This window comes from Oncorhynchus keta, chromosome 7 (genome assembly GCF_023373465.1).
Source record: "Oncorhynchus keta strain PuntledgeMale-10-30-2019 chromosome 7, Oket_V2, whole genome shotgun sequence".
Lineage (NCBI taxonomy): Eukaryota > Metazoa > Chordata > Actinopteri > Salmoniformes > Salmonidae > Oncorhynchus > Oncorhynchus keta.
Window position 1 is genome coordinate 41,460,080 of NC_068427.1, and position 21,387 is coordinate 41,481,466.

At 42.5% G+C, this 21,387-nt stretch overlaps 1 protein-coding gene across 1 annotated transcript; it reads left to right on the forward strand.

Annotated features, from left to right (window-relative positions):
• Positions 1-1,017: 1,017 nt before the first annotated feature.
• Positions 1,018-10,949, forward strand: acmsd (aminocarboxymuconate semialdehyde decarboxylase). Its single transcript, XM_035774096.2, has 10 exons — positions 1,018-1,192; positions 3,214-3,258; positions 7,624-7,720; positions 7,876-7,925; positions 9,168-9,404; positions 9,662-9,755; positions 9,860-9,955; positions 10,076-10,248; positions 10,420-10,518; positions 10,635-10,949. The coding sequence occupies exons 1-10, from the start codon at positions 1,136-1,138 to the stop codon at positions 10,695-10,697; spliced, it is 1,011 nt and encodes a 336-aa protein (XP_035629989.1). The 5' UTR covers positions 1,018-1,135; the 3' UTR covers positions 10,698-10,949.
• Positions 10,950-21,387: the final 10,438 nt, after the last annotated feature.

The window sequence follows — 21,387 nt, forward strand, 5'->3', positions numbered from 1 at the left end:
AAGAATGAATACATACCATACGAAACGTAACATGTCATACTAAATGGAAATGGAGGGAGGCAGATTTACCTTATGTTACGTGGAGCCATGAGTCCATGTTGCAGCCGTTTATCTGGTCCTAAGAGTAATAGGTCTAACTTCAATAAGGAATGAAATGGGATGGGATTTGTTCACTCATTGTATTCAATGAGTCCACAGGTTGGTGCAAAATGCACAGGGCAGAACACATGATATCTCTAATGCAGACATGTTGTTTAACAACACTATTGTAAACTTGTCTGTATAATAAACTAGCATACTCTCTCTGGTTCAACCAATCAACACAAAAATAGGTTTTGTTTTTGCAACTTATAGGCTATCCAATAGCCTAAGTCATTTGACCATTTTCTATACTACTGCATGTGTCTGTAATACATTGGATCCAAAATGAGGCTCGTAGTATAACCTGCTGATTCAGCATGTTCTTGTAATGCAGGACCTCATGTAGATAGCCTATAGCACAACAGATGCTGCATTTGGGAGAGGGGGGGGTCATCAAAACCCATTGTGTCCCCGGTGCACAGATTAACTATTAGTCAATAAGTCTGCTACACAAATATTTATGACCCACTGGTAATAAAACCTGATTGAAGGATAACCTACATGAAGAGGAAAGTGAACATACATTCCTCTCTTCTCGATGTATTGGATATTTTTGTTCAGCCCCAGTAATTTTTTTGGGTGCTGTGTGTAAAAACCCTGTCCATCCATAAATGAGATGTGCCCTGTCTGTAAGTCTAGAAGCGGTCTGGCCCTAGAACTATTTGCCCAAATGCCAGATGGGCCGGTCTGACTTGTTGTTTTTTCCCCTCAAAATCAACAATATCCGGCTAATAATGGAGGTCTCGAGGAAAAAATGGTCCGGTGTGTTAGAAATGCCAATTTCTTGTCCCAGTCCACCCATGTCTCTGGCACGGTGTCCGTGAGAAGAGACTATGCCCTGTCAGTCATTCACCTGCTTTTCACTGGGCTGTTAGGGGGCAGGGCAGTAGGGCGGAGAATAACCTTGCTCAATGGTCATGATAGACATCGTTTACTACCTGTCTCACATTAGGTGAATTGTGTGAAAAACACTTGTCGTAGTAGATTGATCAGGATGAAGATTGATATTCATAATCACATTTTACCCAAGGAATGGCCCAATCTGAAAGAGGTAGGCTATGTGATACCATACTACTTTACAAGATGCATTGACAACTTACATTTTTGTTTTTTAAATAGAAAGGATGTAATCTATCAGGCTACTTCTCGTGCCCGGTACATGGTGCATTATTATTATTATTATTATTATTATTATCTACCTGACCTTTGATTTACATAATGCCATTATGCACAGTCACGCACATTGCCGAATGCGCTCACTGCTTGGCACTGCACAGGCTGTAGTGGATCTAGACGTTATATCTTGTCTCAATCAATACATTTGGTTATCTAATTGTGTTTTTTTACTGAGTCCTCGCATCTGGCACAAAACGTATCATTAGTTTTAGAGCAAAATCATGAAGGCCTATGACACCCACCACACATTGCTAAACAATAAACAGAATCAATTTATTTTAGCATAATAAACTCAAATGACTTAAGTAACATGTTATAACTGTGTTTGTCAGAATGCCAAAGTCCTTGATGAAGACTGTTAATTTGAAACTAACAAGAATATCATCGAGAACTCTGAAGAAATGGTTTTAGATTTTCTATGCAGCCAGTAAGGAAATCCTGTGAGAAGTTTTACCACCCCTCTGCACTGACTTGTTAAACATTAATCAATGCTTGGCAGTGACCCAGTTCTTTAAAGGCAGTCTTTTTGTCAATAGGCCTGACCTTAGCTAATGATTGTTTATGTGTGTGTCCCAAATGACACCAAGTTCCCAACATTCACTACGTCCAAATCAAAAGTAGTGCCCTATATAGGGAGCCACTTGGAACAAACACCATGTTTTATCCTGGCAACAAATGTTCATTTGTGGGGGTGAGAAAGCCACAGAGAGCAACAGGAGTCCGTCAGGACAGGGGCCTGGCCACCCTGATAGTCAACATGACTCCAATTGCATCATATTGCCGGCAGGTAGCCTTGTGGGTAGAGCTTTGGACTAGTAACCGAAAGGTTGCAAGATTGAATCTCCGAGCTGACAAAGTAAAAATCTGTCGTTCTGCCCCTGAACAAGGCAGTTCTTAGGCCGTCATTGAAAATAAGAATTTGTTCTTAATTAACTGACTTGCCTAGTTAAATAAAGGCAAAATATATATTTTTTAAATAATAAAATATTGGCCCATGCCCCTCCTAGTTTATTATACAGACATGTTTACAATAGTGTTGTTAAACAACATCGCTGCATTAGAGATATCATGTGTTCTGCCCTGTGCATTTTGCACCAACCTGTGGACTCATTGAATAAAATGAGTGAACAAATCCCATCCCATTCCATTCCTTATTGAAGTTAGACCTATTATTCTTAGGACCAGATAAACGGCTGCAACCTTTTCATGACCCATGCCACTCCTACATAAAACGACAGCAACATTTTTGTCATTTAGCATACACTCTTATCCAGAGAAATTAGGTTTAAGTGCCTTGCTCAAGGCAGATTTTTCACCTAGTCGGCTCAGGGATTTGAACCAGCAACCTGTCAGTTACTGGCCCAACACTAGCTAGGCTACCTGATCCCACAAGCATTCTAACACTGTTGTAACTGTGTTCAAACATAGAGGAGTTGCATTGGGGTTCGTGGCCAAGTTCAAGGACATGTAACCCACTGAGCATTCATACAGGGAAGCTATCTTCAGTCTAAATTGAGGAGGATGTGGATCCTATGGGATGGATATTATTACTCATTTTGGGCTGTTTCAGGGTTCATCCATATGCATATCACATATCACATTTGTTGTGAAAGTGGTTCAGAGGTAATTTACTCCAATTAAAATGGCTTATGACATTGGCTGGTCTGTTTTTGATCCCTGCAGGCCTACTTTGCGTACAAGCAGAACCTCCAGGTGCATAATGACAAGCAATGAAAGTTATAGCTTTCGATACATGGGAGCCATGAGATATGACTTTGTGAATGTTTTAACGTAACATCAGGAAATTCTAAATGTCCTTTGCTTAGCAAAACACTTAATTATTCATGATCATGATGGCATAAGCCCACTCTAATGACAGTTTTATTTGTTCTTTAGAGATATGGATATGATGGATTTATCCAGCTTCACCATCACTGCAAGGTGAGTCTCAAGTTAGGTTACTCAACAGTACAGTACAATATATATATATATATATATATATATTTTTTTTTTAATTTCACCTTTATTTAACCAGGTAGGCCAGTTGAGAACAACTTCTCATTTACAGCTGCGACCTGGCCAAGATAAAGCAAAGCAGTGCGACACAAACAACAACACAGAGTTACACATGGAATTAACAAACGTACATTCAATAACACAATAGAAAAAAAACATTTAATGTTAAAGAATATTTTTTCGGTTACCTTTCCATATACTGATAAATGTGCACATTCTACAGCATAATGGAAATTAAAAGTTTTACTTGATGTATCATTTATTACAGACTTTAGCAACAGATTTCACGTTATACAGTATACAGCCTATTTAGTCCATGTATCAAGCATACAGCCTATTTAGTCCATGTATCAAGCATACAGCCTATTTAGTCCATGTATCAAGCATACAGCCTATTTAGTCCATGTATCAAGCATACAGCCTATTTAGTCCATGTATCAAGCATACAGCCTATTTAGTCCATGTATCAAGCATACAGCCTATTTAGTCCATGTATCAAGCATACAGCCTATTTAGTCCATGTATCAAGCATACAGCCTATTTAGTCCATGTATCAAGCATGCAGTCTATTTAGTCCATGTATCAAGCATACAGCCTATTTAGTCCATGTATCAAGCATACAGCCTATTTAGTCCATGTATCAAGCATGCAGTCTATTTAGTCCGCGTATCAAGCATACAGCCTATTTAGTCCATGTATTAAGCATACAGCCTATTTAGTCCATGTATCAAGCATACAGCCTATTTAGTCCATGTATCAAGCATGCAGCCTATTTAGTCCATGTATCAAGCATGCAGCCTATTTAGTCCATGTATCAAGCATACAGCCTATTTAGTCCATGTATCAAGTATACAGCCTATTTAGTCCATGTATCAAGCATACAGCCTATTTAGTCCATGTATCAAGCATACAGCCTATTTAGTCCATGTATCAAGCATACAGCCTATTTAGTCCATGTATCAAGCATGCAGCCTATTTAGTCCATGTATCAAGCATGCAGCCTATTTAGTCCATGTATCAAGCATGCAGCCTATTTAGTCCGCGTATCAAGCATACAGCCTATTTAGTCCATGTATCAAGCATACAGTCTATTTAGTCCATGTATCAAGCATACAGCCTATTTAGTCCATGTATCAAGCATACAGCCTATTTAGTCCATGTATCAAGCATACAGCCTATTTAGTCCATGTATCAAGCATACAGCCTATTTAGTCGGCGTATCAAGCATACAGCCTATTTAGTCCATGTATCAAGCATGCAGTCTATTTAGTCCGCGTATCAAGCATACAGCCTATTTAGTCCATGTATTAAGCATACAGCCTATTTAGTCCATGTATCAAGTATACAGCCTATTTAGTCCATGTATCAAGCATACAGCCTATTTAGTCCATGTATCAAGCATACAGCCTATTTAGTCCATGTATCAAGCATACAGCCTATTTAGTCCATGTATCAAGCATGCAGCCTATTTAGTCCATGTATCAAGCATGCAGCCTATTTAGTCCGCGTATCAAGCATACAGCCTATTTAGTCCATGTATCAAGCATACAGCCTATTTAGTCCATGTATCAAGCATACAGCCTATTTAGTCCATGTATCAAGCATACAGCCTATTTAGTCCATGTATCAAGCATACAGCCTATTTAGTCCATGTATCAAGCATACAGCCTATTTAGTCCATGTATCAAGCATACAGCCTATTTAGTCCATGTATCAAGCATACAGCCTATTTAGTCCATGTATCAAGCATGCAGCCTATTAGTCCATGTATCAAGCATGCAGCCTATTTAGTCCGCGTATCAAGCATACAGCCTATTTAGTCCATGTATCAAGCATACAGTCTATTTAGTCCATGTATCAAGCATACAGCCTATTTAGTCCATGTATCAAGCATACAGCCTATTTAGTCCATGTATCAAGCATGCAGCCTATTTAGTCCATGTATCAAGCATACAGCCTATTTAGTCCATGTATCAAGCATACAGCCTATTTAGTCCATGTATCAGCAAGCTTTCAAATTTGAATGGAGCTGTAGTGTACTTGCCATTTGTATATGTGGTGTACATTGTTCTCACTGAATTGAGATGTGATCTAACTCCTTGTTATGAGAGCTTGCCTGCCCATGATCCATGAGATGTGATAATGCCACATACAGCAGTTACCTTGGCCTGCAATGCTACTACACAGGCAGGGTTGGTCCTGGCCATTCTGCCTCCCTAGACGAGACAAAAACATTGTCTCCCCTACTAGAATAATACCAGTAAGAAACATTGTGTCGGCCTGTGCTTACTGGGGTGTAGCCTACCACGTCGGCCTGTGCTTACTGGGGTGAGGCCTACCACGTCGGCCTGTGCTTACTGGAGTGTGGCCTACCACGTCGGCCCGTGCTTACTGGGGTGTGGCCTACCACGTCGGCCCGTGCTTACTGGGGTGAGGCCTACCATGTCGGCCTGTGCTTACTGGGTGTGGCCTACCACGTCGGCCTGTGCTTACTGGGCCCGTGCTTACTGGGGTGTAACCACGGGCCCGGAGGAGTTATCCTGAGCCTATTTGCAATGTGTTTACCCAGCGAGAAATGCAAAATTATTTTATTTTTTCGCTATGATAAGCTTGTAAAAAATGTAACGGGATGAAACTCCTGGACAGCAGTTGAGTAGCCTGATTGTCCATCTCATATTGTCCATTTGACTTTGACCTGTCCTGTTTTTAGGATATGTTGTTTGTTAACATGTCAGCGCATTTTTTATTTGATCAGGCATCATTTAGGTTAGGTTATTTGGTCGGAGAAACCTGCATGATGTAAAAAGTGTCCGTCTCATTACATTGTACCTCCATATACTCTTTTCTACCATGTGCTATATCTGCTACATGATTTATGTTACATTCTTTTTCATGACGGAATGTGGGTAGGGCCCTGCAGCGATGTGTCTCTCCAAGAGGACCCTGGAGAGGCACGTTGAGAATGGACAAGATAAATATTTTGCCTCACTGCCTTTGACAAAGTGGGCACTGCTTATCACAGCGTGGCATCAATGCTCCCCTAAAAAACCCATATACCACTGGTTGAGAGAAATTGTTGTTGATTTTGGCCAGAATTATGTGAGGTTTTATGTATTGTTGGAGGTGCATCTTGGTCAGTTTAGCTCAGAAAATTCCACCCTTGTCAATCTGTGGCTGTAGGCGACCACCTAATCCTGCCTAATGAGCAGGCCAGCCCTCTACTCAGGCTCTCCTGGGCTCTCTACAAGATCTCATTCACACAAAGCTAGTCTAGTGTTGCCATACCTCAAAAATCACATCGTTGTCACGCCTCGAAGCCTGTTTCTCGGCGAGGCTAACACAAAGCCAACCCTCCCACTTGGCGCCACCTGTGGGTAGTGAGTGGGCAGCACAGTAAGATTTCATACAGACACTGACACCCACTGGGTCCAGCAACACCTGTGTGTCACTATGACTGTGTTGAAGTATTTGTTACCCTAATTGGTCCAATTGACCAATCACATCAGATCTTTTCACATCAGATCTTTTTCAGAGCTGATCTGATTGATTAAATTATCAATTAGTGATCAGATTTGGGCTGCTTGTAAACACAGCTTATGTGTGTGTGTGAGTACTTGCTGTTGTGTGTGTTGACACCTGAATGTAAAGTAATAGCCAATGAGACATTTTCAACTCCCTCTCTAGTTTCCAAATGTTTGTCTTTGCCTCCATCAGGTGGCTGATTACACATACACACATCTCAATTCCACTTGAGTGATTTGCTTCTTATATGACATAGAAGTGTTCTTGTTTTTTTCTTTTCTATTGTTTATTACCCCTTTTTCTCCACAATTGGTAGTTACAGTCTTGTCTAATCACTGCAACTTCTGTACGGAATGGGGAGAGGCAAAGGTAGACAGCCGTGCATTCTCCGCCCACTTAACCCGGAAGCCAGCCGCACCAATGTGTCGGAGAAAACACTGTACACCTGGCGACTGTGTCATGCACTGCACCCAGCCCGCCACAGGAGTCACTAGTGCACAATGAGTCAAGGACATCGATCCCGGCCAAACCTTCCCCTAACCCGGACGATGCTGAGCCAATTGTGCACCGCCCCATGGGTCGCCCGGTCGCAGCCGGCTGCAACAGAGCCTGGACTCGAACCCAGAATCTCTAGTGGCACATCATCTTGCTCATCAAACATAAATTGTAGGCATGAAGCAATGAAGACAATGGAAGGCATAGAAACCAAAAAAAGAACAAATCAAGTGTCCTTCATTCTCTGGAGTTTTGTGCCAATCCATATTTTAGGGGGAAGCAAAAATGATGAAAGACGGGAAGTTGTTCCGTGTGATCCAGGAAAACTGTTGGGATGCAGACGCAAGGATTCGGGACATGGATGCACACGGTATACACACACATATCCAATATCATCCTCATGTCAAAATCCTCTTGGCAGCATATTTTGAAGCCGGCAGAGTCATTCATGTTGCCTGTAAAGTAAGTCTGTATTGTAATGTTGTGGGTTTTGATGATGATGATGATGATGATGCTCTACTTTAGGGGTGACGGTCCAAGCCTTGTCCACAGTGCCTGTCATGTTTAACTACTGGGTAAGTCTGTCTGCAAGGGGAAAAAATAAACAGCAGATTTTTGTTAAAGGTGCTTCACATAGGATATTTCAGAAAATGTACATAATATATCTGGCGCTAATAGTTTCACACTATTATGCCACGTTCAAAACAACTGGGATCTCGGAAATGGGAACTCGGAAATCCCCGACTTCTGACCTCAGCGCGTTCAAAACAATTGGGAACTCGGGAAAAAACTAGCTTCTACTCAGAATTCCAACTCGAGAACTCAGGCCTCTTTCTAGAGCTCCGACTTTCCGACCTGAAGATCACTGACGTCAAGATTTGACCTCCTGTTTCTCAGAGTTCCAGGTTGTTTTGAATGCGGCATTCCTTACCCGCCAGTGTTGTGATTGGCTGTGATATTCGCCTATTGATTTCTCCCGCCAGAGCAGCATCTGTCAAACTGTGAAATCTGTTCTGGCTTTGTGGCTGTGATATCTAGTGGAAATCACTCATTCCCTGGTTGCTACAATTCTACACTGTTCGCTCAATTTCAGTTTATGTGAGAAAACAAGCACTGAATATTGTAGGGAATCATTGTACCAAAAAATATCGTTTTCAGCGCTGTTTGAAGTTGGGGGACTAAAAAGGTTTTTTGAAGCGTTTGGTTTTGGTCCACCTGCTTCAAACAGCTGTAAAAACAATATTTTATCATACAAATTATAATTCGCAATTTATCATACGAAATAGGTGATGGACATCCACAAAATAATACATACCATATAAAATGTAACATATCTTACTAATTGGAGCATCATCTGATTAACATACAAAATCATCAGAAATGCTCTGAGACCAGGTTGCAACCACACACTGAAATTGAGTGAACAGTGTAGAATTTTAGCAACCAGGAAATGGCACAGCGATTTCCACAAGACCACACAGCCAAAACGTCAGAACAGTGATCCCAGAATGACAACAGATAATGCTCTGGTGGGAGAAATCAACAGGTGAATATTACAGACAATCATAACCACTGTTGGGTAAGTAATACTGTGAAACACTATCATTCCACTATTAGTGCCAGATATATTATGGTATTTTTTAAGTTACAATGCAAAAATAAAAAAATATATCCTTACTTTTACTCTCTGACATGTTTTTTATTTTACATCACTTCTCTCTTTTCTAAGACTTTGATGTGCTTACTTCTCTGTGAACATAGCTGCCAATGCATTACTAAGACTTTGGTTGTGTTGGGTTCACTTCCCTGTGTGACAGGCAAAACCTCATGACACCCTGGACCTGTGTGGGATCCTGAATGACGACCTGGCTAAGACAGTGGCGCTCCACCCCCGACGCTTCGTGGGGTTGGGTACCCTGCCCATGCAGGCTCCTGACCTGGCTGTGCTGGAGATGAAGCGTTGTGTTAGGCAGCTGGGCTTCCCTGGTGTCCAGATCGGCTCCCACATTAACACCTGGGATCTTAACGCCCCCGAACTCTACCCAATCTATGCTGTAAGAGCCATATAAGTGAATTGATTTATTTAAATGGGCAGCTATATTCCTAGTGATATTCCAGCTATAGTGTTACAAAGCCAGATAGAAACACTACTGAAAATCATACTCTTGCTCTTTCTAGACTACACCTAAGATAGTTTGTGGACCAGATATTAGTGGAACTAGACACATTTGATGTTCAAGTATCAATTCATCATGACTGTGTAATGATGTCGATTATGAAAATCATGAGTGATACTCCCGCTTTTCTATAGGCTGCTGAGGAACTGAGCTGTTCCTTGTTTGTACACCCATGGGACATGCAGATCGATGGGAGGATGGCCAAGTACTGGCTCCCCTGGTTAGTGGGTGAGTGATAGGATAAAGACTCAGCTCTGTTATGATCTACCTGAACTACCTGGATGACGTTGTCACAAATGAGTAACCTTTTTTCTTTTTCTTTTTTTGTACAGGTATGCCATCCGAGACTACCATGGCCATTTGCTCAATGATCTTCGGAGGTGTCTTTGAGAGATTTCCCAAGTTGAAGGTCTGCTTTGCTCATGGAGGTAATGTACAACATATAGAGGAACAAATAATGACATTCAGTAAACAGTAAAAGTGTGAGCTGGGAGAATCCAAGAATCACCACTGAAAGATTGACGTGTGAAGCAACGTTATTTCCCTAGGGGGTTCTTTCCCGTTCACTATTGGCCGAATTGAACATGGGTTCCAGGTCCGACCTGACCTCTGTGCTGTGGATAACAAAGTCAACCCACGGAAATACCTGGGCTCCTTCTACACTGACTCCTTAGTGCATGACCCCATCGCCCTCAAGCTACTTATTGATGTGATTGGAAAGGTATGCAGTGATGTGTCTAATTTCTAAATGGCAATGTAGTTATCTTCACTGATCTAGACAAATTATATTTCTCATTACTAAGTAGTTTAAAAAAGGCTTGAAAGTTTGAAGTTTGTATTGGTAGAGTTGACCATTTATGACAGTCTCAGCTCTTGTTATTTTCTTCCATAGGATAAGGTGATGTTAGGAACAGACTATCCATTCCCACTGGGTGAGCTGCAGCCAGGAACATTAATAGAGTCCATAAAGGAGTTTAATGGTGGTTTAAAGGTAAGGTAACACACTGAATGTGCTTTCTTTCTCTTGCAAAAAGTGTCTGTGATAAAAGAATAAGAGCGGGAACATGATGGTTTATGAATTTCCATGTGTTTGCTTTTCCTTTTCAGGACAAACTGCTTGCAGGCAATGCACTGGACTTTTTGGGGATTAAAAGAGAACAATTTCAGTGATTTACAGCATGAAGATATTGTCAAAAAAAAATGGAAAACGATGTTTGACTTTCAAATTACTCTTGAGTATTGGCAGGTCCATAAAACAAATACAACCTATTGCATGACCAAAATGTAAATATTTAATTATGAAGATATTTTTAATCTATTTAGCTAATTTATCGTGATTTTTGTTTACAGTGTTGGAAGTCATCTGTGGTCAACCCTCTTTTTGCTGTTTATGACTAAATAAAATTGAATGTTCATTTCAAACAGCTTCAAATATTCAGTAAATTAAGTTAATTCAAACAAACAGCTGTACAAGCCAGCAGGTAAGAGAGGATTTTAACTAGATGGGATACAACTTTTGTCAGATCAGTCTTTTCATAGTAGGTTAGGAGAATTTACGCAGCAGGTTAGGAAAATTAAAATAGTAGGTTAGGAGAATTGGGCTAAGGTTTGGAAAAGGGTTAGGGTTAGCTAAAAACGTTTGAGGTTAATTTGACAAAAATTGTGTCCCTTCTAGCCATGACCATTAGAGAGTGGTGAGAAACTGAATGAACGAATGAACCATAGATTGCTGGGCCTCCAATCTGTACAGATTCCACAGCCACAAAGTCAAAATTGTCTATTTGGTCTTAATTTAAAGTAAAATTCCACCCCAAAACAATATTTGGGTATTTGTTTCATTAGTCCATTGTTGACATAGTCGAAAAATATTTTGCTTGTCAAGCAATCAAGTTTTCAAAATACAGAAATCATCCCTGTATGCATCCTACAGAGATGATTTCTGTATTTGGGAAGTTGCATTTACATTTACATTTTACATTTAAGTCATTTAGCAGACGCTCTTATCCAGAGCGACTTACAAATTGGTGCATTCACCTTATGACATCCAGTGGAACAGTCACTTTACAATAGTGCATCTAAATCTTAAAAGGGGGGTGAGAAGGATTACTTATCCTATCCTAGGTATTCCTTAAAGAGGTGGGGTTTCAGGCGTCTCCGGAAGGTGGTGATTGACTCCGCTGTCCTGGCGTCGTGAGGGAGTTTGTTCCACCATTGGGGGCCAGAGCAGCGAACAGTTTTGACTGGGCTGAGCGGGAACTGTACTTCCTCAGTGGTAGGGAGGCGAGCAGGCCAGAGGTGGATGAACGCAGTGCCCTTGTTTGGGTGTAGGGCCTGATCAGAGCCTGGAGGTACTGAGGTGCCGTTCCCCTCACAGCTCCGTAGGCAAGCACCATGGTCTTGTAGAGGATGCGAGCTTCAACTGGAAACCAGTGGAGAGAGCGGAGGAGCGGGGTGACGTGGGAGAACTTGGGAAGGTTGAACACCAGACGGGCTGCGGCGTTCTGGATGAGTTGTAGGGGTTTAATGGCACAGGCAGGGAGCCCAGCCAACAGCGAGTTGCAGTAATCCAGACGGGAGATGACAAGTGCCTGGATTAGGACCTGCGCCGCTTCCTGTGTGAGGCAGGGTCGTACTCTGCGGATGTTGTAGAGCATGAACCTACAGGAACGGGCCACCGCCTTGATGTTAGTTGAGAACGACAGGGTGTTGTCCAGGATCACGCCAAGGTTCTTAGCGCTCTGGGAGGAGGACACAATGGAGTTGTCAACCGTGATGGCGAGATCATGGAACGGGCAGTCCTTCCCCGGGAGGAAGAGCAGCTCCGTCTTGCCGAGGTTCAGCTTGAGGTGGTGATCCGTCATCCACACTGATATGTCTGCCAGACATGCAGAGATGCGATTCGCCACCTGGTCATCAGAAGGGGGAAAGGAGAAGATGAATTGTGTGTCGTCTGCATAGCAATGATAGGAGAGACCATGTGAGGTTATGACAGAGCCAAGTGACTTGGTGTATAGCGAGAATAGGAGAGGGCCTAGAACAGAGCCCTGGGGACACCAGTGGTGAGAGCGCGTGGTGAGGAGACAGATTCTCGCCACGCCACCTGATAGGAGCGACCTGTCAGGTAGGACGCAATCCAAGCGTGGGCCGCGCCGGAGATGCCCAACTCTGAGAGGGTGGAGAGGAGGATCTGATGGTTCACAGTATCGAAGGCAGCCGATAGGTCTAGAAGGATGAGAGCAGAGGAGAGAGAGTTAGCTTTAGCGGTGCGGAGCGCCTCCGTGATACAGAGAAGAGCAGTCTCAGTTGAATGACTAGTCTTGAAACCTGACTGATTTGGATCAAGAAGGTCATTCTGAGAGAGATAGCGGGAGAGCTGGCCAAGGACGGCACGTTCAAGAGTTTTGGAGAGAAAAGAAAGAAGGGATACTGGTCTGTAGTTGTTGACATCGGAGGGATCGAGTGTAGGTTTTTTCAGAAGGGTGCAACTCTCGCTCTCTTGAAGACGGAAGGGACGTAGCCAGCGGTCAGGGATGAGTTGATGAGCGAGGTGAGGTAAGGGAGAAGGTCTCCGGAAATGGTCTGGAGAAGAGAGGAGGGGATAGGGTCAAGCGGGCAGGTTGTTGGGCGGCCGGCCGTCACAAGACACAAGATTTCATCTGGAGAGAGAGGGAGAAAGAGGTCAGAGCACAGGGTAGGGCAGTGTGAGCAGAACCAGCGGTGTCGTTTGACTTAGCAAACGAGGATCGGATGTCGTCGACCTTCTTTTCAAAATGGTTGACGAAGTCATCTGCAGAGAGGGAGGGGGGAGGAGGATTCAGGAGGGAGGAGAAGGTGGCAAAGAGCTTCCTAGGGTTAGAGGCAGAAGCTTGGAATTTAGAGTGGTAGAAAGTGGCTTTAGCAGCAGAGACAGAAGAGGAAAATGTAGAGAGGAGGGAGCGAAAGGATGCCAGGTCCGCAGGGAGGCGAGTTTTCCTCCATTTCCGCTCGGCTGCCCGGAGCCCTGTTCTGTGAGCTCGCAATGAGTCGTCGAGCCACGGAGCGGGAGGGGAGGACCGAGCCGGCCTGGAGGATAGGGGGCATAGAGAGTCAAAGGATGCAGAAAGGGAGGAGAGGAGGGTTGAGGAGGCAGAATCAGGAGATAGGTTGGAGAAGGTTTGAGCAGAGGGAAGAGATGATAGGATGGAAGAGGAGAGAGTAGCGGGGGAGAGAGAGCGAAGGTTGGGACGGCGCGATACCATCCGAGTAGGGGCAGTGTGGGAAGTGTTGGATGAGAGCGAGAGGGAAAAGGATACAAGGTAGTGGTCAGAGACTTGGGGGAGTTGCAATGAGGTTAGTGGAAGAACAGCATCTAGTAAAGATGAGGTCGAGCGTATTGCCTGCCTTGTGAGTAGGGGGAAGGTGAGAGGGTGAGGTCAAAAGAGGAGAGGAGTGGAAAGAAGGAGGCAGAGAGGAATGAGTCAAAGGTAGACGTGGGGAAGTTAAAGTCGCCCAGAACTGTGAGAGATGAACCGTCCTCAGGAAAGGAGCTTATCAAGGCATCAAGCTCATTGATGAACTCTCCGAGGGAACCTGGAGGGCGATAAATGATAAGGATGTTAAGCTTGAAAGGGCTGGTAACTGTGACAGCATGGAATTCAAAGGAGGCGATAGACAGATGGGTAAGGGGAGAAAGAGAGAATGACCACTTGGGAGAGATGAGGATCCGGTGCCACCACCCCGCTGACCAGAAGCTCTCGGGGTGTGCGAGAACACGTGGGCGGACGAAGAGAGAGCAGTAGGAGTGGCAGTGTTATCTGTGGTGATCCATGTTTCCGTCAGTGCCAAGAAGTCGAGGGACTGGAGGGAGGCATAGGCTGAGATGAACTCTGCCTTGTTGGCCGCAGATCGGCAGTTCCAGAGGCTACCGGAGACCTGGAACTCCACGTGGGTCGTGCGCGCTGGGACCACCAGATTAGGGTGGCCGCTGCCACGCGGTGTGGAGCGTTTGTATGGTCTGTGCAGAGAGGAGAGAACAGGGATAGACAGACACATAGTTGACAGGCTACAGAAGAGGCTACGCTAATGCAAAGGAGATTGGAATGACAAGTGGACTACACGTCTCGAATGTTCAGAAAGTTAAGCTTACGTAGCAAGAATCTTATTGACTAAAATGATTAAAATGATACAGTACTGCTGAAGTAGGCTAGCTGGCAGTGGCTGCGTTGTTGACTTTGTAGGCTAGCTGGCAGTGGCTGCATTGTTGACACTACACTAATCAAGTCGTTCCGTTGAGTGTAATAGTTTCTACAGTGCTGCTATTCGGGGCTAGCTGGCTAGCTAGCAGTGTTGATTACGTTACGTTGCGTTAAAGAACGACAATAGCTGGCTAGCTAACCTAGAAAATCGCTCTAGACTACACAATTATCTTTGATACAAAGACGGCTATGTAGCTAGCTATGTAGCTAGCTACGATCAAACAAATCAAACCGTTGTACTGTAATGAAATTAAATGAAAATGTGATACTACCTGTGGAGCGAAGCGGAATGCGACCGGGTTGTTGAGTTCTATTCGGAAGACGTTGGCTAGCTGTTGGCTAGCTAGCAGTGTCTCCTACGTTAAGGATGACAAATAGCTGGCTAGCTAACCTCGGTAAATTAAGATAATCACTCTAAGACTACACAATTATCTTGGATACGAAGACAGCAAAGACAGCTATGTAGCTAGCTAACACTACACTAATCAAGTCGTTCAGTTGAGTGTAATAGTTTCTACAGTGCTGCTAATCGGTGGACGTTTGCTAGCTGGCTAGCTGCTGGGCAGAGCAGTGAAGACTACGTTTGGACGACGAAATACGATAATTACGCAATTATCTTTGATACAAAGACGGCTATGTAGCTAGTGTTGATAATGGGATATGTAGATAGGGCGAGTCGGTCAAGGATCGATTCGGACAAGGTGGTCAATTCAATGACAAGCGACAGTTTATTCAGAGTAAAGATATCTGGTACAACGTATACGGGCTCATTCATTTGGCTCACAAGGAACCAGCAGAAAGAAGCCCCGATAACAGATTGCAAGCATGTTATGTACAGTACAGAAAGTAGGTTGAGTCTGGAAGTCACGGTCTTTTGGTTGGCCACAGTTGAGGACAGTGTTGTCTTCTTGGATTGGTCCTGTTGAGCCGTCCGTCGTTCCTCCGGGTCTCGTCGGGCTGTTCTCAGTCACACAATGTTCGGCTAGGAAGGAGATTGTGTGTGTGTGCTTGTGTCTGCAAGTCAAGGCTGTGTCTCTTCCTCCCAATGTGTGGGTGTATGTCTTATCTGTGTGTCCTCGGCAGTTAGTGTGTGTATGTGTGTGTGTGGGTGTGGAAGCTATCCTGTATGGGACCTAACATGTTTCACTGTGAAAATACGTTGTCTCAGTTCTAGCAATGTAATAGCAGTAGGCTGGTCACTTGCATAAGAAATAGCAATTCTTTACACTAGCTAAGAAGAAATTGCTAAGATTAGACAAATCAAACCGTTGTACTATAATGAAATGTAATGAAATGTAATGAAAAAGTTATGCTACCTGCGGAGCGAAATGCGGATGCGACCGCTCGCTCCAACCCGGAAGTGGTAAGGTTAGCACACACAGGAGGTTGGCTCATAATAATGCCTTGCATGGAGTCAATGGAATGGCATCAAACACATGGAAACCGTGGAAACCATTCCACTTATTTGGCTCCAGCGATTACAACGAGCCTGACCTCCCAAATTAAGGTGCCACCAACCTCCTGTGGTACCAGTACCGAGTCAATGTGCCGAGTAAAAGGTACATTTTTATATAAAAAGTCAAGTCAGTTAACAAGTGTTATTTACAATGACAGCCTATGAACAGTGGGTTAACTGCCTTGTTCAGGGGCAGAACGACTGCTCTTAAACACAAGTAAAACTAAATGCATGTTATTCAACCGATCCCTGCTAGCACCTGCTAACCAGTCCAGCATCACTACTCTGGACGGCTCTGACTTAGAATATGTGGACAACTACAAATACCTAGGTGTCTGGTTAGACTGTAAACTCTCCTTCCAGACTCACATAAAGCATCTCCAATCCAAAATTAAATATAGAATTGGCTTCCTATATCGCAACAAAGCATCCTTCATTCATGCTGCCAAACATACCCTCATAAAGCTGACCATACTAACGATCCTCGACTTCGGTGATGTCATCTATAAAATAGCCTCCAACACTCTACTCAACAAACTGGATGCAGTCTATCACAGTGCCATCCGTTTTGTCACCAAAGCCCTGTATACTACCCACCACAGCAACCTGTATGCTCTCTTTGGCTGGCCTCCACTTCATACTCATCGACAAACCCACTGGCTACAGGTTATCTACAAGTCTCTGCATGGTAAAGCCCCGCCTTATCTCAGCTCACTGGTCACCATAGCAGCACCCACTCGTAGCACGCGCTCCACTCAGCTCACTGGTCACCCCCAAAGCCAATTCCCCCTTTGGTCATCTTTCCTTCCAGTTCTCTGCTGCCAATGACAGAAACGAACTGCAAAAATCTCTGAAGCTGGAGACTCACATCTCCCTCACTAACTTTATGCACCAGCTGTCAGAGCAGCTCACAGATCACTGTACCTGTATATAGCCCATCTGTAAACAGCACATCTATCTACCTCATCCCCATACTGTATTTATTTATTTATCTTGCTCTTTTGCACCACAGCATCTCTACTTGCACATTCATCTTCTGCACATCTACCATTCCAGTGTTTAATTGCTATATTATAATTACTTCACCACCATGGCCTATTTATTGCCTTAACTTACCTCATTTGCACTCACTGTATATAGGCTTTTTGTTTTCTTTAGTTCTACTGTATTATTGACTGTATGTTTTGTTTATTCCATGTGTAACTCTGTGTTGTTGTATGTGTCGAATTGCTATGCTTTATCTAGGCCAGGTCGCAGTTGCAAATGAGAACTTGTTCTCAACTAGCCTACCTGGTTAAATAAAGGTGAAATAATTTTTATTTTATTTTTAAACAACAGATTTGTACCTTGTCGGCTCAGGGATTCGTTCTAGCAACCTTTCGGTTACTGGCTCAACGTTCTAACCACTAGGCTACCTGCCGCCCCAATTGAGGTACATATAACTAGGAATAAACTGACAGATAGTTAACAGTAGCAGCATATGTGATGAGTCAAAATAAGATTGTACAAAAAGGAGTCAATGCAGGTACTTGGTTACCTATTTAGCTAACTATTAACCAGTCTTATGGCTTGGGCATAGAAGCTGTTCAGAGTAGAGGTCGACCGATTATGATTTTTCAACGCAGATACCGATTATTGGAGGACCAAAAAAAGCTGATACCGATTAATCAGACGATTTTTAAAATGTATTGGTAATAATGACAATTACAACAATACTGAATGAACACTTATTTTAACTTAATATAATACATCAATAAAATCAATTTAGCCTCAAATAAATAATGAAACATGTTCAATTTGGTTTAAATAATGCAAAAACAAAATAAGAAAGAAAAAGTGCAATATGTAAGAAAGCTAACGTTTAAGTTCCTTGCTCAGAACATGAGAACATATGAAAGCTGGTGGTTCCTTTTAACATGAGTCTTCAATATTCCCAGGTATGAAGTTTTAGGTTGTAGTTATTATAGGAATTATAGGACTATTTCTCTCTATACGATTTGTATTTCATATACCTTTGACTATTGGATGTTCTTATAGGCACTTTAGTATTGCCAGTGCAACATTATAGCTTCCGTCCCTCTCCTCACTCCTACCTGGGCTCGAACCAGGAACACATCGACAACAGCCACTCTCGAAGCATCGTTACCCATCGCTCCACAAAAGCCGCGGAGAGGCTGCAGAGCAAGGGAAACAACTACTCCAAGTCTCAGAGCGAGTGACATTTGAAAAGCTATTAGCGTGCACCCCGCTAACTAGCTAGCCATTTCACATTGGTTACGCCAGCCTAATCCTGGGAGTTGATAGGCTTGAAGTCATAAACAGTGCAATGCTTGAAGCACAGTGAAGAGCTGCTTGCAAATGCACAAAAGTGCTGTTTGAATGAATGCTTACGAGCCTGCTGCTGCCTACCATCGCTCAGTCAGACTGCTCTATCAAATCATAGACTTAATTATAACATAATAACACACAGAAATACGAGCCTTAGGTCATTAATATGGTCGAATCCGGAAACTATCATCTCGAAAACAAAACGTTTATTCTTTCAGTGAAATAGGAAACCGTTCCGTATTTTTTCTAATGGGTGGCATCCATAAGTCTAAATATTCCTGTTACATTGCACAACCTTCAAAGTTATGTCATAATTACGTAAAATTCTGGCAAATTAGTTTGCAACGAGCCAGGCGGCCCAAACTGTTGCATATACCCTGACTCTGCATGCAATGAACACAAGAGAAGTGACACAATTTCATCCGGTTAATATTGCCTGCTAACCTGGATTTATTTTAGCTAAATATGCAGGTTTAAAAAATATACTTCTGTGTATTGATTTTAAGAAAGGCATTGATGTTTATGGTTAGGTACAGTGGTGCAACGATTGTGCTTTTTTTTGCAAATGCGCTTTTGTTAAATCATCCCCCGTTTGGCGAAGTTGGCTGTCTTTGTTAGGAAGAAATAGTCTTCACCCAGTTCGCAACGAGCCAGGAGGCCCAAACTGCTGCATATACCCTGACTCTGTTGCAAGAGAAGTGACACATTATCCCTAGTTAAATGTTAGCAGGCAATATTAACTAAATATGCAGGTTTAATATGCAGGTTTAAAAATATATACTTGTGTATTGATTTTAAGAAAGGCACTGATGTTTATGGTTAGGTACACGTTGGCGCAACGAGAGTCCTTTTTCGCGAATGCGCACCGCATCGATTATATGCAACGCCGGACACGCTAGATAAACTAATAATATCATCAACCATGTGTAGTTAACTAGTGATAATGATTGATTGATTGATTGTTTTTTATAAGATAAGTTTAATGCTAGCTAGCAACTTACCGTGGCTTCTTACTGCATTCGCATAACAGGCAGGCTTCTCGTGTAGTGCAATGTAAGGCAGGTGGTAAGAGCGTTGGACTAGTTAACCGTAAGGTTGCAAGATTGAATTCTCAAGCTGACAAGGTAAAAATCTGTCATTCTGCCCCTGAACAAGGCAGTTAACCCACCGTTCCTAGGCGTCTTTGAAAATAAGAATGTGTTCTTAACTGACTTGCCAAGATAAATAAAGGAGTTAAAAAAAATTATAAAAAATCGGCCAAATCGGTGTCCAAAAATACAGATTTCTGAATGTTATGAAAACTTGAAATCGGCCCTAATTAAACGGCCATTCCGATTAATCGTTCGACCTCTAGTTCAGAGTCCTGTTGGTTCCAGACTTGGTGCATCGTTACTGCTTGCCGTGCAATAGCAGAGAGAACAGACTGTGACTCGAGTGGTTGGAGTCTTTGACAATTTCTTTAGAAAAGGGGTGTTCTTAATGAGGCAATCAGTAGAAGAAACAATATCCAAAGGTTCCTTGCCCCTTTTTAGGTAAAAAGCTGAGGGATGGGGCTGGAGAAATGTAACCACTCTTCATAGACATAGCTATCGATGTAAGGACCATATCCATAATATCAAAATTATAGTTTTAACCATGTTTTGAGGCTATACAGTGTCTTTACATTTGTAATGTTTACAAACATTAGAGGAAAACAAGTTTATATTTTGGGTTATCATGTGGTAAGACAGCTCATGAGGCATTTACAAGTTAAATTCTTCAATAAACTATGGGTATATATCATTCATTTATAAGTCCAAAAAGGGATGTAGCATCTAAGGATTCTAGTTTTAAAGCTGCAATATGTAACTTTTTGGGCGATCCGACCAAATTCACAAAGAACTATTAGTTATAGATCTATCAGTCTCATTGAAAGCAAGTCTAAGAAGCAGTAGATCGGTTCTATGTGCTCTATTTCTTTGCTTCCAGTTCTTACATTTTTTTGTTGTTGCATCTTTTACTTTCGTTTTGCACACCAGCTTCAAACAGCTGATAATGCAATATCTGTGGTTCTGGAAAATATTTTTTCTCAGCGGTTTAGATGGTACAATGATTCTCTACACTAGCTTGTTTTGTCACATAAACTGAAAAAAAGGCAAACTATAGCGGTGTTCGAATACTCATACTAACTGCACTATTAGTGACGTGAATGAAGTATATAGTATACTTTTTGGACATAGTATGGATATTAGTTAGTATGCCAAGTTAGTATGCCAAAGGTTCCCGGATGTCGTACTAAATTCGCCAAAATACGAAATATTCATTAAGTGGACACTATTTCCGTGTTTTTAGGGCCCATAATGCAATTCTTCAGAAAATGGGAGTTGGCTTCACAACGTTTTCAGATTTGAAGAAAATAGCGGAAAAAAGTCTGATGAGAGCGGATACAAATTCATTGCTTTAACTAATTATTACAAATGTTAACAAAATGTTGATAACTGTAATAAAGTAATGACTTTTCAAATAAGTTAAGTTACGTTGGCTGACAATTTGTGTACGGTGACCTAATACATCGAACTTACCAGGCAGTGTATTAACTATCTGCTGTCTAACCACCCAACGTTTATTGGCTTGATTATTCACATCATTCTTAGCTAAGTGGTATAGTCGTTGTGCGTTTCAATAGACTGTTAATTCTGGCTATCTACTCCGATTTCAGAGCGCTCTCAGCAGAATAACTGATGAATTTACAAACACTCAACACAGGTTGAATATGGCCGGTGGGGTCGAAGAGTAATGAAATTGTTGACAGCAGTACAGTTACAGTCACCTACGCTCTGGATAACACGAAAACAGTCTAATC